This window comes from Antechinus flavipes, chromosome 2 (assembly GCF_016432865.1).
Source record: "Antechinus flavipes isolate AdamAnt ecotype Samford, QLD, Australia chromosome 2, AdamAnt_v2, whole genome shotgun sequence".
NCBI lineage: Eukaryota > Metazoa > Chordata > Mammalia > Dasyuromorphia > Dasyuridae > Antechinus > Antechinus flavipes.
Window position 1 is genome coordinate 90,250,500 of NC_067399.1, and position 18,507 is coordinate 90,269,006.

General features: G+C 48.1%; 1 protein-coding gene across 2 annotated transcripts; it reads right to left on the bottom strand.

The window, feature by feature from the left end:
* Nucleotides 1-4,530: 4,530 nt before the first annotated feature.
* Nucleotides 4,531-10,933, bottom strand: SIX2 (SIX homeobox 2). 2 transcript variants are annotated; one of them, XM_051975199.1, is made up of 2 exons: nucleotides 9,518-10,933; nucleotides 4,531-6,047 (listed from the first exon to the last, which is right to left on the bottom strand). In XM_051975199.1, exons 1-2 carry the CDS (start codon nucleotides 10,075-10,077, stop codon nucleotides 5,735-5,737), a joined length of 873 nt encoding a protein of 290 aa, XP_051831159.1. In that variant the 5' UTR covers nucleotides 10,078-10,933; the 3' UTR covers nucleotides 4,531-5,734. The 2 variants fall into 2 exon arrangements, with proteins under 2 accessions (XP_051831159.1, XP_051831158.1); XM_051975198.1 differs by having other exon boundaries at nucleotides 9,512-10,932.
* Nucleotides 10,934-18,507: the final 7,574 nt, after the last annotated feature.

An 18,507-nucleotide genomic window follows, 5' to 3' on the forward strand; every position in this document is an offset into this window, starting at 1 on the left:
GCTGCTCTCAGCCGCTCTCCTATTACCCGACTATATCTCCCTATAACTTTTTCTTCTCTCCACCCCCGCCTACCCCCGCCATAACTTGCCTGTGGAAAAACGCAGTCGGGTGTCTGCGCCCGAGACCGGGACAGATTGGACACCTGGCTGGACATCAAAGCCGAATTTAGTGAGAATTAGTCCCGCTGGGAGTTCCTGAGGATCAGAAGTTTAGTTAAGAGAGAAACATTTGCACAGAGGCAAAGAAAACTCAGATTTAAGTCCATGTTGGCACACCTCCATCCTAGGCTCCACGCCTTCCATAAGTATCCCTAACCTCCCAATATTTGGTCTTGGTCCCTGCTAGCCGCAGCTCTCTCTTCTGAACTGACCCAAGTGCGGCACAGATAACTGCCTCGTTCTATGGTCACAGCGAGTGCTGCAGTGGGTTTGAGGTGAAGGACCAGGGATGGGAGTGGGGAGAGGTAATGAGGCTCAGAAAACAAAACAGATTCTCTCTCTCTCTCTCTCTCTCTCTCTCTCTCTCTCTCTCTCTCTCTCTCTCTCTCTCTCTCTCTCTCTCTCTCTCTCGTTTCTTTCCTGCCTACCTCTTCTTCCTCTTCTCTTCTCACTTGTTCTGACTCATCCTCTTTTCTATCCTTTTCACTTCCTCTTTTTCTTCTCTCGTACTCTCTTTTTTCACCTCTTTTCTTTCTCTTTCCTCATCTACTCCTGCTCTTCTCTTCCCTTTCTCCTCCCTTGCCCTCTCTTCTAGTCTTTTCTTTCTCGCTTTCCCTATCTCTCCTCCCCTTCCCCTGACACTTCTCCATTTCTCTCCTTTTCGAACCCACCTATGCAACTCTCCATTTTTGTTTCTCTATCTCCTCTCCATGTGCCCAATCCTAATCCCCTCTGTGCTTCGGTCTAAAGCACATCACTAAATAATTTTCCAGATCTAAGAGCTGAAAAATCTTCATTTCTCCCACATCTCTGAGGCAAAAGATTTTTTGAACATTATTGCAACAGTTGCAGCTTCTGGAACGACAATCGAATGAATACAAAGTCCTCTCGGTTAACCCTTCTCCCTTCTCAGGGAGTAATGAAGCTATATACATATTGAAACGTTGTACCGAAAGAAAGCGTACACAAATGAGAATGACGGCCAGGTAGCATCGAAACTAGCGGTATAGGAAAATTATTATCATATTAAAGCACATTATTACATCCTTGCTGCTAACTACTTGTCAAGGACAGACGTTGATAACGCTTTGAAAGCCCTGATAGTAAAGTCAATGCCACCGGCGAACAGCTGAATGTAACGCACATACATGCATATTTGTTTATATGTATATGTATACAGAATAAATATGTATGGATACGTGTCTTTATATTAAGATATTACATCAAACACACAGTCACAGTTTCAATGTTCTTTATCTCTTTGTCTCTGTTGTAGTCTTTTTTGTGACCCTCTTCTCTCTAAATTTTAGGAAAAAACATACCAGGATTCGTTTTTTTAATTTCTAAAGAAAGACACTTTTAGGATGATGATTCTGGAGAAGGAGGGAGAAGGATATGAGATCTACACACACATTACACACACACACACACACACACACACACACACACACACACATCTTCAAATTCCCTTAACTAAAGAAATCTCAAAAGATTAAGAACTCCTCCTCTCCACAGGGTGAAAGTACAACCGTATAGGACTTCTTAATCCAGGCAGGTGCCAAGGGGAGGGGTCGTGAGGGAGATAGATACAGAGCAGAGGTAGCAAGGCACTGAGACTAGTTCCAAGAAGAACTAGTCTGGCCCGCCCAGGGCCCTAGAAGTGGTGGACCAGCCAGTCCATGCCGCGGCGGGGCCGGCTGGCAGGTACAGCGCGTCCTGGAAACAGAAAGCTTTACTGATTCTGAGGAAACTGCAAAACCTCTCGATTAGGCACGGCTGCAGGGCGTGGTCTGCAGCTGCACTCACTACTGTTAAGTCAGGGCCTGTGCGAGGTGCTGAGTGGGGGGAGGGGGCTGCGCATGAATCTGCTCCTCTGCAAACTTGAGTTTGTATCTGTGGGAGTGTGCGAGCCCGAGTGGAGAAATAGCAATGTCTGAGAACACGTGAGAATGTGTCTAGGTAGCTACGGGTGAGTGTGAGTGTGAATGTCTCTTACTACATGTGTGTATAAGGAAGTGGAAGGGAATGGGTTAAGATTCTCGGACATACGGATAGCTGAGAAAGTACTTAATGCTGACGCTCCGGATTCACCCTCCCTGGGAGTCTCATCCAAGAGAAAAGAGGCTCTGCCGGGGTGTCAATCACTTCGGGTTTTCCCAAGATCCCTGATCATTCCACAAGACATTTGTGCTTTCGACTTTTCTTGGGAAATCCTCGTCCTCACTTTCCCCAAAACCCACCGAAGCTTCTTCTGTATCTGCTAGCTTTTAAGCTACGGATTGTGGGTTGTTGTCATCTTTCAATGGATCAGGGGAAAGCGGGAATAGTAGTCCACATCTCTGGCCAGCTTCCCATGCGTGCCACTGACCTTAAAAGACAGCACCAGACACGTTTCTCGTCTTGGACATTGGAAGTACCCTGCCCCATTTTACTTCACCGGCTACCCTCCGTCGCAAGGTTCACTGTAAAAGCGGCATTTTTAAAACCTGGGACTTGGTCAATTTCGGATCCTCCTAGAACCCTCAAACGTTACCGGCTCGTGAACTTATTCTACTCTTAAGAACTTAGCTCCAAATCCAAGGTTTTGTCTTCTTGTTCCATAATCCTATTATCAACCTTCTGATAAGATAGCCAAATAATATATCAACATAATATACGAAGTCTTTCTTATAAGATCTAATGTATCATATGCTTCATTCCACAGTGCTGGAGGTTACCATCTGTTACGTAATGCAAAGCGTTATGAAATATCTACGACATAGTAAATCTGGGTTTGTATAATCAACCCACCGACTACGTTCCAGCGCTGTACCTGACGAGTAGTGGTCGATTCGTGAATGCTTGGAGATTGATTGTAGATAACCCGAGGAACCAATATAGGAGTCAAATGTCTAGGTCATCTTAAAATCCTAGTCAATGAATACTTCATTTCTCTGATGAGAAACCCGAGGTCCAGAGAAAGGAAGTGATTTATCCAAGATCATAGAGACTGAGCAACTAAGCAGAGACTACAATTATCTTACTCACGTCCAGTGCCCTTTTCACAGCACCAGACATCTTTCTCTGCTAAAACTGATAATTAATGAGGAACAAAACGTGTCCCTACGGTTCCAGATATCTACCCCTCAAACTTCCCGTTATTAAGACAATTTGTTCACACCATATAACATCAGGGATTTAAAAGAGAATCCTCTCAAATTTTACACAAATATGCCCCAAAGGGCCGCTAGAGGGGGAGGGGACTACTGGAAGGAGGGTGATTGTAAAAAAGACTATTTTGGAAGGCTGATGTGACAGGATGTGAGAATCTGCCGCAAATATACAGATTTCTCTATACCACTCCACTACCACCCCCAATAGATAAACGACAAAATACCCATATAGTCACAGAAATCTCCAGCCGATCTCTTTGTTTCTTTCATTCACTTGAAAACTCCTTTATCCTCATGAAATCTCTTAGTGCCCAAGGATTTAGAACTGGGGAGGGGGGTCTGGGGAGAGGAAAAACACTTAGTCCAACTGCCTCATTTTCAAATGAAGAAACTGATCTGCCCGTGGTAGTAAGCCCTAGGAGATCAACGAGTGGAATCCAGCACCTCTGACTACAAATCCAAAGATCAAATCTACACTACAATACAGACAGGAGAGATACCTGACCCTCGACGATCTCACCATTGGTCGCTCTCATTTTTACATCTAGGGCACCGAGTTTGCCCTGTGACGGAGTCTGGAAGCTGGATCTTCCTAGCCGCCGAAAAAAAGTAGCTGTCACCCACTGCCAGTCAAAAACCTCAGAAGAATTGTCACGGAGAGGTCTGGTGGTAATTAACTTTCCCTCTCTATGGATCGAGAGAGACAGAGACATAACAGACAGAAACATAAAGACAGACACCGCGAGAGAAGTCCTACCTCACACCTTCCAAATACACCCACATTAGCGAAAACACTCGATAAGAATATTGCCAGGAGACAGGAAGAAGAGATGCACAATCTGTCTTCTGGCCCTCCGACCTCTCCCTGGGACTATCCATTCCAACTTCAAGCCCTGCAATCACAGACTCGGTTTGCTTCTCTCTCCCTGCAACTCAGTTTTGCTCTCCGCCTAATCCTCGGGAACCTGCACTGGCAGGAAAATATGCCCTGCAGAGCTGGCCTGGGAAGGGGCTAGCGTGTGGTAATGGATCTATGACATTGCGTCTGTATGACCGGAGCCTCCTTCCCCTCCCCCCCCCCCCTTCTTCGTCGATGGCTCCGTCCCTCTCCGCCCCCATTTGGCGGGAGCAACCGCGATGTCGGCTAGGACGAGGTGTGTAGGAGACACCAGGGACACTACAATCCCTGCCTTGGAATTAGACACTGCACACAGGCGGGTTGGATTGCATTGTGGGTTTGTTTAGATTTTTTTTTTTTAAGATTTCTAATTTTATTATAAAATAAAAGCAGAAATATTTTCCCGAAGAACATTCACAAGAGGGTATAAACAGGGAGAGAGAAACTCGGACAGGTCACAGTCGGAGTTTGGGGGTGAGGGATTGGGAGTCCAACCCCCCCTTTTTGTTCATTTTCGCCTTCTAAAAAGCCTGCTGCTCCTCCCAACCCCAGTCCGTCCAGCCAGGAAGTAGGAAAGTCCAATCCAGGAGCCAAATCGCGGGACAGAAATACCCGAAACTAGTTATAATCAGGCTTCATTTCCTTTTCCCTCTTCAAGGATCAATACGAAAATCTTACACCTGTAGCTGGAAGTGAACCTCTCTCACTCCGGCGAGGTCCCGTCTTAGAATCTACTTCCCCTTAACCCCCAGGGCCTTGTTTCTACCTGAAGCAGGGAGATATTTAGAGGGAATCAGATAGAAAGATAGACGGAAACATAAAGATTGGTGGCGATGATAATGGGGAGTGTGAGATGGAAGAAAAAAAAGACAGACTCAGGATACAGAAAATCCGAAGAGAGAAAGAGTTTAAAGAAAGCAAGAACCAAAAAGAAAGGCGGGAGAAAGTGAAGAGAAACATAGGCGGAGGCAGAGACAGAGAAACAGAGACAAAGAGACAGAGTAAGAGGGAGAAACTTAAGAGTGGTCGAGCCCCCAGGAGGTAGCCTGGGAATGGTTAAAGTCCAAGCGAGGAAACAAAACTGCTGGTACCGGGACCAGAATTTCTTCCTATCCCGAGTTCAAGAAACAGGCCCTAAAGATCTGGGGGTGGGGTCGGGGACCCACTTGGGTAAAAACAACAACAAAAATAAAGACGATCATCCCTTCTTCCTCCGGCGCGGAGCACCCAGCTCCCTGGCCTGGCCCTGGCCCGACCCCTTTAAGACGTTATACCACTAAGGTCCAGGGGCTTTTACAGTACCTTCTCCAGTACCCGCCGCCAGCCCACCGGCCTTCGGCTGACAGCACGGCTTCTCAGCACTTTGCCTTCTTTCATTTCAAAAATACAGTATCCAAACTAATAAAACTTTTTGGAATCAAAAGAAAGGGCGGACAGAGGGCGAAAGGGGCTTGGGCATAGGAAAGGGTTGGAGCCTGAGCAGGGCGGGCGATGAAGGAGCCGGAGTACAGCGCGATGAGTGTCTCTAAGAACCCAGGTCCACCAGGTTGGCAGACATGGGGTTGAGGATGGAGTCCTGCAGGCCGTGGTGATGTTGCAGGGGGTCTCCGCTGGGGACTGGGATAGCACTGGGGCCTTGTGGATGGCCCAGACTGTGGAGGGGCGGCAGGCCCGGCGGCGGCGGGCTCAGCAGCAGCGCCGGACTGGAGGAAGAATGGTCCGGGGTTCCCGACGGAGTCTTCTCGTCTTCGGAACTGCCCAGAACGGACTTGCCGCCACCGTTCAGGGATGTAGCAAGTGGATTGTGGCTGTTGGAGTTGGAGTTTTCGTTGTTTTCTCTGAAAGAAGGGGAGGAGAGAAGGGGAGTGGGAGTGGAGAGGAGAGAGAAGAATAATTTGGAGGAGTTCTTTACTATCCAATAATCGGAAAATTCGGCCTAGAACAAGGAGCTTTGATTTCTTGTCTCATTGGCACTTTGTTCCTAACAATGTTTCCTGGGGTTATTGCTCCAATCTCTCTCCATGTCTTTCCCTGGTGCTCTCCTGTGTCTCTACCCTACCTCTCTGTCTCTGCTTCTCTCGGTCTCTGTCTCTCTCTTTCTCCCTCCCTCCCTCCCACTTCTTGTCCTGTCCACTCCTCTCAATGGTAGAGGCAGCTAACTACCAGGCTCAGTGGGCCTTGGGTGCCTCCTGCCACCCAGAGCTGGCCACCAGGCCTTGGTTTCCTTATCACACTATTCTCCAAAAGTAGGAATTATTTTCTTTAAGGCTTTCAGGGAGAAGATTCTTCAGGACCTTTCTAAGCCTTCTGTTTCTCTTATTCCTTCCCTTAGGCTGGAAGAAAAGTGGGAAGGAGGCATCTAAGTTCCTTTCTGGCTAAAAAATATAGTTTCTTTCAAGTAAGAGACCCTGGGGGCAAGGATTCACTTCAGTACTAAGTACTCACATTGAAATTGGGAGTGAAGAATTTTTAGGAGGCCCAAGACTGGCCCATATTAGAGCGGCAATGGCCAGGACTATCCTTTTCCCAGGGCTGGGAGAGGCTGGGTTCAGGCCAAGAGCTGCCAGGAGCACCAGGCAAACCTGACCTCCTTGCCTAGACTAACCAGGTCCTGAGTAGGGGCTGGCTACCTGGAGGTCTTCTTAGGGCTTCCTCTTTAGATCTATTTTGTGAGCTACTTGGAATTCAAGCTCCTTAGATACCTCTTCCCAGTGGAATTTAACTCATTTCTCACTCTTATCCTTTCCTTATATGTCTCCATTACCCTGTCTCCTTTTGGGCCACAGATTCCAGGCTACTCAATGGGCCTTTAGGCATAGACTGATTATTCAGCAATTACCTTAATTAATTTCTCTCTGATTTCCCTTAGGCCTAGGGGAGAGCTCAAGAGAAGGCCTCCCAACAGGAAGCCAGGTATCAGTTCCTTTAGAACCCCCAAACCCAGAAAGTCCTACCTCAAAGAGAGTTGAATGGATCTAAGCAAAAATTTGTCCTAGGGCAAAAATCTGGTTTTGGAGAATGACTGAACTCCACAAAGGGAGCCTCCTAGGTTCCTCCTATGCTCTTAATAGGCCTCTGATCCTCCTGAATCCCTGGCCTTTGAAACTACAATGTGGGATTTGTCTCATGAACTGACAAGTCAAGGAGTCATTTCCCTAGGATCTGTCTTTCTTTTGTCTTGGGAGGACTGAGGTTCAGCAAAAAGAGACTTGTCCTCACTACCTCTGCTCTTGGAGCCTTTAATTTGGAGAATAATGTTTCTAGGGCCATCCGGGGGAATTAAGAAATTATTTTTTTCCTATTGATTAACCTGCTATTTTGGGGGATAAGCCACAATTTTCTGTGTGTATATTCTACCAAAACTCCAAAGTGATTAGGATTATAATCTCCAATTATCCACAATTTCAAATGTAGGAATAGGAGGACAGGGTTGGGGAGAAACCAAGTCATTGTGCTTTGGGAATGAGAGGACAGGGTTGGGCCTAATCCAGAACAGTGTGGTGGGGTATATCTTGTATTTCCATGACAGGGCCCATGCTCCTGGTATCACTAAGCACTTCTTTATACTAATACAATTTTGGGCTTCCCACCAGGCCACTCTCAATCAGAGTACACTGTTTGGTTTCCAGAGGGCTTTCCAATGCAGAGAGAACTATGACTGCTTTTGGAACAAAATTCCGAAATGTGAAAAAGACCATTTGATTTGAGGCTGAGGGGTTTCTGGTCAAACAGAGGGCAAAGGCAAAAAGTTGTGAACCAAAGCTCTTTTCCCAACCCTCCATGGACCCAAATACAGACTTGGCTTCTCAACTCTGGCTTGACATGGATGCTTCCTCTTAGCTCACTGACTGTTTCTGGAGGAAGCCATGACCTAGTGCCTGAACCTCCCTAATGACCTGGAGTTCCCCTTTCACCTCGAGCCTGTAACCCTGCATCCTTTCAAACCTAAATCCTTTTCCCATGAGAATACTGCTTTTCTGAGGGGAAATAAAACCAAAGAGGTACCTTGGTCCACAGAAAACTTGCCTGTTCTTTCCAAATTCCTGATCCTGAGGACTTGATTATTTTTATTTATCCTAGGGACTTTTATCTCAGCTATCCCAATCATCTTTGCTATTCTGTTGCTCACTTTTAGCCTTCTTTTACTAATTTACTCTATCTATCTAACACTGCACCCCTTTGCTATTTAAACTCTGGGTTTCTGCCCTTCTTTCAACACCTCATACACTGAGTGTTTTTTTTTTTCTCCTTTTCCATTAAGACTAATGTACATAAGAGACTCTGTGGGGTATCTAGGGTGCTTGACCTTGTTGTATCAAAGTATCCATTCTTTGGTGCTCTGGGAAGGACCTAATAGACATCTAGGCCTGGGAATCCTCTTCAATAACCTTTTTAGTCCACTTTACCAATAGACTGTTCTATCTACTACCTTTAGCAAGGACCAGGTAGTGAAGAGGTTAGGGCCAAGGAGGAAAGACTACCCAAATTTAGTAGCATTGTCATGACAATGGGGCTTTCAGGCCCAGTTAGCTGAGAAAGGTCTACTCCTCTTGTATTGGAGAGGCCTTCTTAGTGAAGACTCTGAGTCCTCTGACATCTATACCACGGTAATTTGGGGTCTTCCTTCCAACTTCTCTTCCCTCTTCAGAATTGATTTCCAAGAGGAACATATAATTAGAAAGAAGAACAGTGTTCATCTTTATTTCCCTGTTTTCCTTCCTCAATATATGAGTGTCTGAGATGAGGAGGGACAGTCAGATCTCAAAGCACAATGACTTGGTCTTTAAATTTGTTTTTTTTTACCTATGGATTTGTTTCTACAAGAGTGAAGGAGACTCACTCCAGAAATTCAACTAGCTATCCTAGCGAGCCTAACCTTCTCAACTCCTACTTCCAAATCCATTCAGTTATGATCATAACTATCTCATTTCTCCTGTCATTCCATAAGGGCCTCACTCACAAAGAAGAGTCTACCAAAACATTCTGTTCCTAGGCCAGGGTTCAAATGCCAGTCTCCGTTTTTTTTTTTTTTTTGAATGAGCCGCAGTGTTCGATCATTTTCCTGAGAGGAAGATCCCAATCTTTGTATCTCAACTAAACCAGATGAAAGGGATAGCTAGGTCTCTATTATTCGTAACTGTGAAGAGGCTGCTAGCCTGAACCGGACCCTGGGCGATGGGTTGGGGGTAAGAGTAGGGCTCACATTTCTCCCCAACCCTGTCCTCCCACAGTGGGGAAAGCATCTGGGGGGAACCCGCATCGGAGAGTCCGAGGATCTAAAAAGTGAAAAAGCGGTACTTACTCGTACCTTTCCTTCGCCTCCGCCGCCCGATCCCGTTGCCTCCGGTTCTTGAACCAGTTGCTGACTTGCGTAGTGGTGAGACCAGTGGCTTCCGCCAGTTCCCGCTTCTCCCGTGGGGACGGGTAGGGGTTGTGCGCGTACCACTCCCGCAGCACGCTGCGGCTCTTCTCTTTGAAGCAGTAGCTGGTCTCCTCGCCGTCCCAGATGGAGCGGGGCAGCGGGAACTTGCGCCGCACTCGGTACTTGCCCACGGCGCCCAACGGCCGGCCGCGCAGCTTCTCCGCCTCGATGTAGTGTGCCTTGAGCCAGAGCTGCTGCAGCTTGGGGTGGTTGTGAGGAGAGAATTGGTGGCTCTCCAGGATCTTGTAGAGCTCGCGGAAGTTACCCCGGTGGAAGGCGACTACGGCCTTGGCCTTGAGCACGCTCTCGTTCTTGTGGAGGTGCTCGCAGGCCGGTAGAGACCAGAGGAAACGTCCCAGACGCTCGATGTTGCCGCCCTGCTGCAGCACCTCGCAGACGCACGCCACTTGCTCCTGCGTGAAGCCGAATGTGGGCAGCATGGACATGGTGCTGGCCACCCCGGGGCCCTGCTCACCATCCGGGGCTGCGGCCCGGGCCTGGCCCCACCCTCTGAAGCCTCCCTCGGCCTGGACTTGCGGCTCCGACCCCCCGCCGAGCCCCGAGGTGCTCACAGTACCGCACCGCCCTGCATCTGGGGCGCCCGCCGGGTTTTCGAGGCAGCCAAGAAAGATGGGCCCAACAGAAGCAGTCGGAAAAAATAACGGGGGCTGGGAGTTAGCGGGGGAGAGGGGTGGAGGCACAAAAGAAGTTCCTAAGTCACTTTGGTAAGTGCTTGCAAAAGGCTGGGGCCCCGCAATATCTCCCGCGCCTGTCTCTGGCTCTCCAGCAGCCGGTGGCCTCAGCTCGGTTCCTCGCAGCTTGGCCTGGGACACTCCTCTGCATACTCCGCCGCCCGGCGAGGTCCCGCCGCCCGCTTCTCTCTCGCTCTCCCGTCTAGCTCTCTCGCTGCTTTTTTAATAATATTATTCTAAGCGGGCATGAGCTGCGGCGGCCCGCGCCCTGATTGGTCCGGTTATCTGACCCGGGGCCTGCCCGCGCCAGACAATAGTTGGAGTCAAATTATTCGCCATGGAGACGCTGTCAGTCACCGGTAACCCGAGCCCGGGCGAGGCGGCTCCCCCCTGGCTGGGCTGACAGATTGCCCCGCTCTGCTCTAGGCAGAGGGGCGGTCAGAGACCAGAGCCAGAGTCAGAGCCAGAGACAGAGACTAAGAAACTCGGAGATAGACAGACACACAGACACTTACAGACACACACTCAGAAAGAGGGAAAGAGAGAAAAGGAGACAAGGGAACTAAGAGAAGCAAACTTCAGCGATGATTGACGGGACGAAGAACCATAGAGAGGGGGGGAGGGAAGGCGAGAGGGGCACTAGGTAGGGAAAAGTCAGGGGAGGAGAAGAAGTAGGGGGAAGAGAATTGTGGGGGAGGCGGAGGCGGAGCAAAGGGGAGGGAACGAGGTGGGGAAAAGGGGAGGGGAGAAAAGTAGAGTGAAGATGAGGGAGGCGGGGGGGGGGGGAGAGGGTTGGATTGTTAAAGGGATAGGGAGTGAGGAAAGGAAAGGGAGGAGAGACAGAACTCGGGTGGGGAGCGAGGGGAGGGAGGCACTTCGGCCCCTGTCTCTGCGCAGGGGGCGGCGCTGCAGCATCACCCAGGCCCCAAGCCTCCTTCCGGCCCCTGGGCGGTCTCCCCGAGCGACCGCCACTCGCTGGGGACACAACATCTCCCCAGGGCTTGAGGCTGCTGCGGTGGCGAGGCTCCCCCTCCCCCAGCCCCTTTTGGTTGCTTTTTTGCAAGGGCTTGGAGGAGGGGAATAGTAAATAAATATTCCCTCTTAAACTCAGCCTCAGGCCTCCAGTTTTGTCTTGCTCTGGGTTTGAGGAGGGGGTAGAGTGGGGACCACGGAGTGAGATCGTTTGTCTGCAAAAGGATCGCAGAACTGAGTGAATCCACTTCTTGATTTCTTCCTTCGTTTCTCGTCTTTTCCCCTTCTTTCCCTTCTCCCCGCTTTCTCTCCCGGGTCTGGTGGTCTTTCAGGGCCGCATAGTCAGGCACTCCAATCCCCGACTATTTTCCACTTAGCTCCGGAATCCAAGGGTTAGGTTTTTGTTGTTATATCGCTCTCAGTTAACTCCTACAGTCCGTCGGGGAGACCGCATGTCCGAGCTAATTGATTACGTTTTCTGTGCCATCATCACAGACTGTGTCTAGGCTGGAAAGGGTGAGGGAAGTCTCTCCGCTTAGAGTGGCGGTGACCCGGATAGCTCCGGCTCTGGGCACGGATCTGGCCCGGGGAAATTACCTGAGGACCAGAAGTCGGTGAAATAATTCTCTGGATCTGGCCTCAAGATGCCGGAATAGAGGATACGAGGAAAGCGAGCCTCTAGCCTGGTTCCTCTGTCAGCCCCCATGGAGAGCAAAGAAGCGATCCTGCTGAAGGGTCTGGGTCCCTGGAGCCGGAGCCGGAGCCGGAGCCGGAGCCAAAGCGGGAGGAACTGCTGCAGTTTCCCTGGTGGGTTACAGGGACTGGGGAGACAGAGTGGTGGTGAGTGATGGGGAAAGGGGATAGCTCTGGGCCTGGAGCTCCCTGAGGGAGGAGGAGGTGGAAGGAAGGAGGAGGGAGGAAAAGGAGGCGAAGCAGGAGAAGGAAAAGGGACAGTTTCACCTTCTCTATCTCTACCAGTCTCAGCTGGAGACGTAGCGATTGCTGATGGTATTTGGGTGGGATGGGGACCTGCTAGCTACGAGGATGGGAAAATATTAGTGCTGGCGATTCCAGAATATTTTGGGAGTGGATTGGGGAATCTACCTGTACTTCCTTCAGTTGGACCTACGAGAAGGGGCCATCTATACAATGCAAATCAATCAATTTCACCTTGATTCCCTCGGCCTCTCGTTTCATTTTGATTTTCGGGCGAGGCAGGCGAGGTACAAGGACTTGAGGAATTGAGTGGAGTGTTCCTCCTTCATCTCTAAGTAAGCAGACCAGTCTTGGGAAAACTGGACTGCTTGAACATCTAAAGAAGTATAGGAGAGGAAGGAGTGGAAGCAGTCATTTATTCCTTGATCTAGAACGATTAAAGAAAAATAATCTTTAAGGATCGCAAAGTACTTTTTTAGTCAAATCTTTCCTGCACTTCCGTTTTCGGGTTTCTTCCTAACCTACAGTGGGGCGCGGCGGGGTGGTGGTGGTGGGGTGGTGGTGGATGGGGGGGGTGAGTGGGTGGGGAAGAGATAGGGGAGGGGTGGCAAAGAAATACTAGAGCCCTAGGCTGCTTTCCTAGTTGCTTCCAGGACTGCTGACCAGTCCATGAGGGCGACCAGGTGTCAGGTCAGGCGCAGGAACGAAATTTAGGATTCTATTCCCTCCTCTTCGTCTCCCGGACAGAGCCGTGCCCGGTATGAAGACCAGTGTGGGGCAGATTACCTTCACCGAGACAAGCAGGCGTTTGCCAAGGATTTAGGGTGACCAGCTTTCTTTGCCCATTCTTGGGGAAGGAGGCAGCATTAGTAATCCTAGGAAACGGAGGGATTTTTGAAGTCTGGTTTGGTCTGTTCTAGAGACAGTGTCTTCCCCTTCCCCCACCAACTCTCACACACACCAACGCTACCAGTAGCAGGAACCTACAGTCCTGGTTACACGGATTCCGTTTCTCTTTGGTAATCTGAGTGAAGCCCACCTAACTAGCATACTAATCCCTACCTCCAGAGGCACCTAGATGCCCTGACATTCAGTCTGCATTCCTAGAGATTTCATTTGCCAAAGGTCACAGAGGCCCAGAGAAGGGGTGCAGAGCCTAGCAAAACCTAACCAGCTCTGAGTGGAGGCCGCCAGATATTGCTACTACAGAACCGGCTGAACATTTCTTTCCTGGCCTGGCTTGTTTTCCTAGTCCTATCTTGGCAGGTATGTCTCACCAGCAGTTAGAGGCCCTGATGATGCTGGCTGCCGGAGGGGCCCAGAGTAGTTTGCTGAGGCCCCAAACTCAAAGGCTTGTCTTTCATCGGGGATTTGAATCCTTGAAGCAGATGTGGACTTCAGGTTCTCTAACATGGAACCCAGCTATTACTTACAAAATGAGGATGGCAAAAATTTTAAAGACAATGTGGTATAATGGGGAACTCACTAGGTTGAGAATTCTAAATCCATACAGATTTAGCAATGAGACCATTGTCAAGTCAATTACTTTCTCTGGAGTTTATTAATCTACAAATCAAATAGGTTAGAATAGAAGATCTTTTAAGATTCCCCTTCTCACTCTAAAGTTTTCTGTCTAAAAATGATAGGTTGAAACACCAGACCGTACCCCTAGGTATACATTTCCCTAGGAGGAGGTGTCTTGCCGACATTCCTTGGGTGCAGACAAAAACGGATCTCCACAAACGAGGAACTAACAGCTCAAATGTCCTCCAAACAGAATGTCTATTTAGTTGGGTGCTTCCCATCCGTTCTTGAAAGTTATTCTCGAAGTTATGATCGAAATTATTCGTTCTTCTGCTAGACAGTCCCTGACACTGTCTAGCCCCAGCACTGAAATGCTCTGCCAAACCCGGGAGCCATGAACTTGCAATACAAAAACCAAAATACCAAGAGGACTTCCTGACTACGAGTCAGGCTCTTTACCTTTTAGACGAACTGCTCTTAATAGTTTTCAAATAGTTTAATGTGGAGACCAGGAGGAAAAAAAATGCGTGACTTTTCAGGGTGACTGGCAAGTAAGTGCTAGCCGTATTTCACCAAACTTCCTGACCTAAGTAGTTTGGAAAGTTTTGGTATTGTTGTTTAAAATACCGACGTGTCCTTTCCCTCTGCTCCCTGGATAAAACAATAATAAACACAATAATAAAACAAAACAAAACAAAACAATCCAAGAAGAAAGAAAAGTGGCCAGCCTAGTTTCCTTGTCTCTCTCCGCCCTGCCTTTGTGTGCTGAAGGATTAGAAAAAATAGGGAACTGCTGCAAACGGGTCTGAAAAGGCAGTAAGATAATTATATCGGTGGACTGGGGGCGCAAAAGCTTTGAATGAAGAAACAAACAAAGAGCAACAACAACAACATCAAAATTAAATTTAAAAAGCCCAATACAGAACAAAAATAGCGCAGAAGAACCAGAGAGCTCGGAATGACTGTGGCACAATTATTGTCCCTGACTAAATTTCCTAGAGATTGTAAGAGTTCTAAGGACTCTTAAGCTGGAATGGCGATGAATTTCTATTCTTCAGGTTCTGACTAGTCAGTTTCGTACTTCCAGGATCTAGGCATTCATCCTGAAATCGAATCTGACCAACTTCACTCTGACAGTTTCCAGTTCAAACGGGTGGGGGAACCTGTGTGCAGAGAGGCTTGGGGAAGAGAAATAGGTTTGTGTAGGCCGGGTATGGGATAAACACTTGAACCAGAAACCTCTTTGTGTCCTACAAATAGATGAGAGATGGGATGCAGCACCTAGCTCCTGGAACTCCCTTTGTTAAAATCGAAAGCCAGACTCTTGAAAAGTCAAGCGTACAGGAGTGTCAGCTGAACCTATAGCAGAGACTGCCTTGACTGCTGCTTCTTGTCGCTGAATCACATAGCTCTTCATTTATTGTAGGATTTAATATTTCATAAGTCTCTTCTTTCTTCTTCTTCTTCTTCTTCTTCTTCTTCTTCTTCTTCTTCTTCTTCTTCTTCTTCTTCTTCTTCTTCTTCTTCTTCTTCTTCTTCTTCTTCTTCTTCTTCTTCTTCTTCTCCTTCTTCTCCTCCTCCTCCTCCTCCTCCTCCTCCTCCACCTCCTCCTCCTCCTCCTCCTCCTCCTCCTCCTCCTCCTCCTCCACCTCCTCCTCTTCTTCCTCCTCTTCCTCCCTCTCCCTCCTCTTCCTCCTCTTTCTTTTCTTTGTCCTTTCCTCCCTCCTCTTTCTCTTCCCTCCTTTTTTTCTTCTTCTTTCTCATTATCTCTCTTCTCACTTCTCTTCCCAACCAGAGGATATATATAGGATCTTCCTATACAGGGTCTCTGCAACCCCTGCGGGGGTAGCACGGGGATAAATAGAGGTACATCTTCAGGAAGTAGTACTATTTGGGTGTAAGAGCAAATAAATTAAACTCGATAGCTGTTGATACAAGATCTAGCCAAGACTTGGTTGGAAGGAAAGCCTGGAAAACCGAAAAGGAAAGTGGGAAATGAAGATGTAGCATCCAAAAATATGCCAGAGGAGAATGAGTACCGAGACTTTTCTTTCCTGCTTCTCCTGACTCAGGTGGAGTTTCTTGTTGCCTCAGTGAACCAGGGACTCATCATCACTTTTCCAATGTGGGAACACATTTCTTGTCTCGAAAATAATCACCAATATATTATTTTTTAAATGGGAATACTGGGAATTGAATGGGAACAATAACATGAAAACATATATGCACAAGTTTTGCAAACTTTAGTCTTCCATAAATGTCAATTGCCACCATCTCAGCCCCCTCAATAATAATACAGACAACAGCTATTTTGTCCCGACTTATGATTTAATCTGTTTAGGAAACTCCTGGTTAGGGAACTCCCTTTACCAATGAAGATCAGCAGTTTCTCTGGAATTTATAATCTAGACACCGAGCGGGTCTCTTGAGTCTGGAAGACCAAAGTTCAAGTCTAGACTCTTGATTTTCCCATCCTGACAAAGTCACTCTAATTGTTATGGTAACTCTCTTTAAACTAAGTCTCTTTAGCGCTATTATGTTCCGCTTAAGAGAGGTGTAAATAGTCCCTAGGCGACTCTGGAGAAAAGAAAAGTGTTTATCATATCCCCTCTAGCAAAAGGGACTTTTTTCAAAGGTCCGATAATTGAAGCAGCAATTCCTTCAGTGTAATAAATAAATTAGAATTTGGCTAATGTTGACACAGCCTAAGGTACATTATTGCCTGGTTTGTTAATCACTGCAGGCCCAGTGATTAACTGTGTGGCACAGTCAGCTGGTTGAAGCTGTGAGTGGAGTGCTTTTTTACGATTCCCAACCAATCAGAGATCTTACAACCCTTGTGCCCAGATCCCCATGATCATCCTGACTCCAACTTTACCTCCCAATCTGTTACTTGGGAGCAATTGCTTTTTGTTACTTAAAGAAAACGAAGGCACTCTCACCTGTTCACTATTTAGTCTTTTTCTTTCCTTTTTTACTTTCTTCCCTCACCCTTCCTCTTCCTCTTCCCCTTCCCTTCCCTTCCCTTTCCCTTCCCTTCCCTTCCCTTCCCTTCCCTTCCCTTCCCTTCCCTTCCCTTCCCTTCCCTTCCCTTCCCTTCCCTTCCCTTCCCTTCCCTTCCCTTCCCTTCCCTTCCCTTCCCTTCCCTTCCCTCCCTTCCTCTCCCCCTTCCTTCCCTTCCTCTCCCCCTTCCTTCCCTTCCCTTCCCTTCCCTTCCCTTCCCTTCCCTTCCCTTCCCTTCCCTTCCCTTCCCTTCCCTTCCCTTCCCTTCCCTTCCCTTCCCTTCCCTTCCCTTCCCTTCCTCTCCCCCTTCCCTTCCCTTCCCTTCCCTTCCTTCCCTTCCCTTCCCTTCCCTTCCCTTCCCTTCCCTTCCCTTCCTCTCCCCCTTCCCTTCCCTTCCCTTCCCTTCCCTTCCCTTCCCTTCCCTTCCCTTCCCTTCCCTTCCCTTCCTTTTCCTTCCCCCTTCCTTCCCTTCCCTTCCCTTCCCTTCCCTTCCCTTCCCTTCCCTTCCCTTCCCTTCCTTCCCTTCCCTTCCTTCTCCCTCTCCCTTCCTCTTCCCTTCCCCCTCCCCCTCTCTTCCCTTCCCTTCCCTTCTCTTCCCTTCCCTTCCCTTTCCTTTCCCTTCCCTTCCCTTCCCTCTCCTTTCCCTTCCCTTCCCTTCCCTCTCCTTTCACTTTCCTTTCTTTTCCTTTCCTCCCTAGGGGCTTGCAGCTTCCCCAGGTGCTTCCACAGATCTATACACCGGGTTGGTTGTCAGGAGAGTCCTTTTGAGTCTACCTAGAGCAGAGAATAGTATTACTTGCAAAACTTCAAGAAAACACATTTTTAAAATTTCATAATCGGAACCGTCTTCTCCGGAGTGGTAGCCTCAAGAATTCTGCGTTTTAAAACAAAAATAGCTTCCACTCCAGTCTAGATTGTAGAAAATAAGACTTATGCGTAGTGTGCACCAAAGAACTACTTAAAGACTAGATGGGGCGGGGGAGAGAAGGAAGAGGAGGAAGCAAGGAATACTATGTCCGTTTAGTATGGCGTCCAGGGAAGAAGAGAAATGGTACCATGGATCTATGAATAAAAAATACTCATTATTTTGGTCTAAAGTGTTCATAGAATATAAGCTCCTGGAAGGCCGGGGCGATTTCTTTTTTCTTTCTTCATACCTTCTGCATCTCTAGTAAATTCTCAGCGCTTAATAAACGCAAAAGTGGGTTTCTCCATACCTTTAGGCCAGAAAAATCCAAATAATTCATTCTTCGTGTCTCGTCTTCCCTACTCGGAAGAAATAATAGATACAGGCCGATGCCTGTACCTCGCTCTGGCCCATAAAAGTCCTGTGCTTTGTCTATGCGTCCGGGAAGTTGGAGTAGAGGGCTGTTAATCTTTGGCAGGGCTGAACTACTTTTCATTTTCCTTTCTCGAAAGTCTTCGAGTCCGGGACGCACTTCCCTGTGAAAGAAAACGGTTTGCAGGCCTGGATCGAAGGGAAAAACCTCGCCTAACGAAAAGAGGGAGGATGGGTCCTCGGGGCTAATCTGCGATGGGAGAAAACGCTAGATTTCTCCCACATGCTTGTTTTCTTCTGCTAGTTCTTTCTGACTCTACTAGGGAATGAACCGAAGGCCCAAGTTGGAAGCCTAGGGTGACTTCTTTACAGACTGGGCTTTCGGGCCTTTTCCTTCGGCCGTCTAATCTCTTTTTAATTAATATTGCCCGAAGTGAAGTGCAGAGGCGTCCATAAAGTAGAGGCATTTA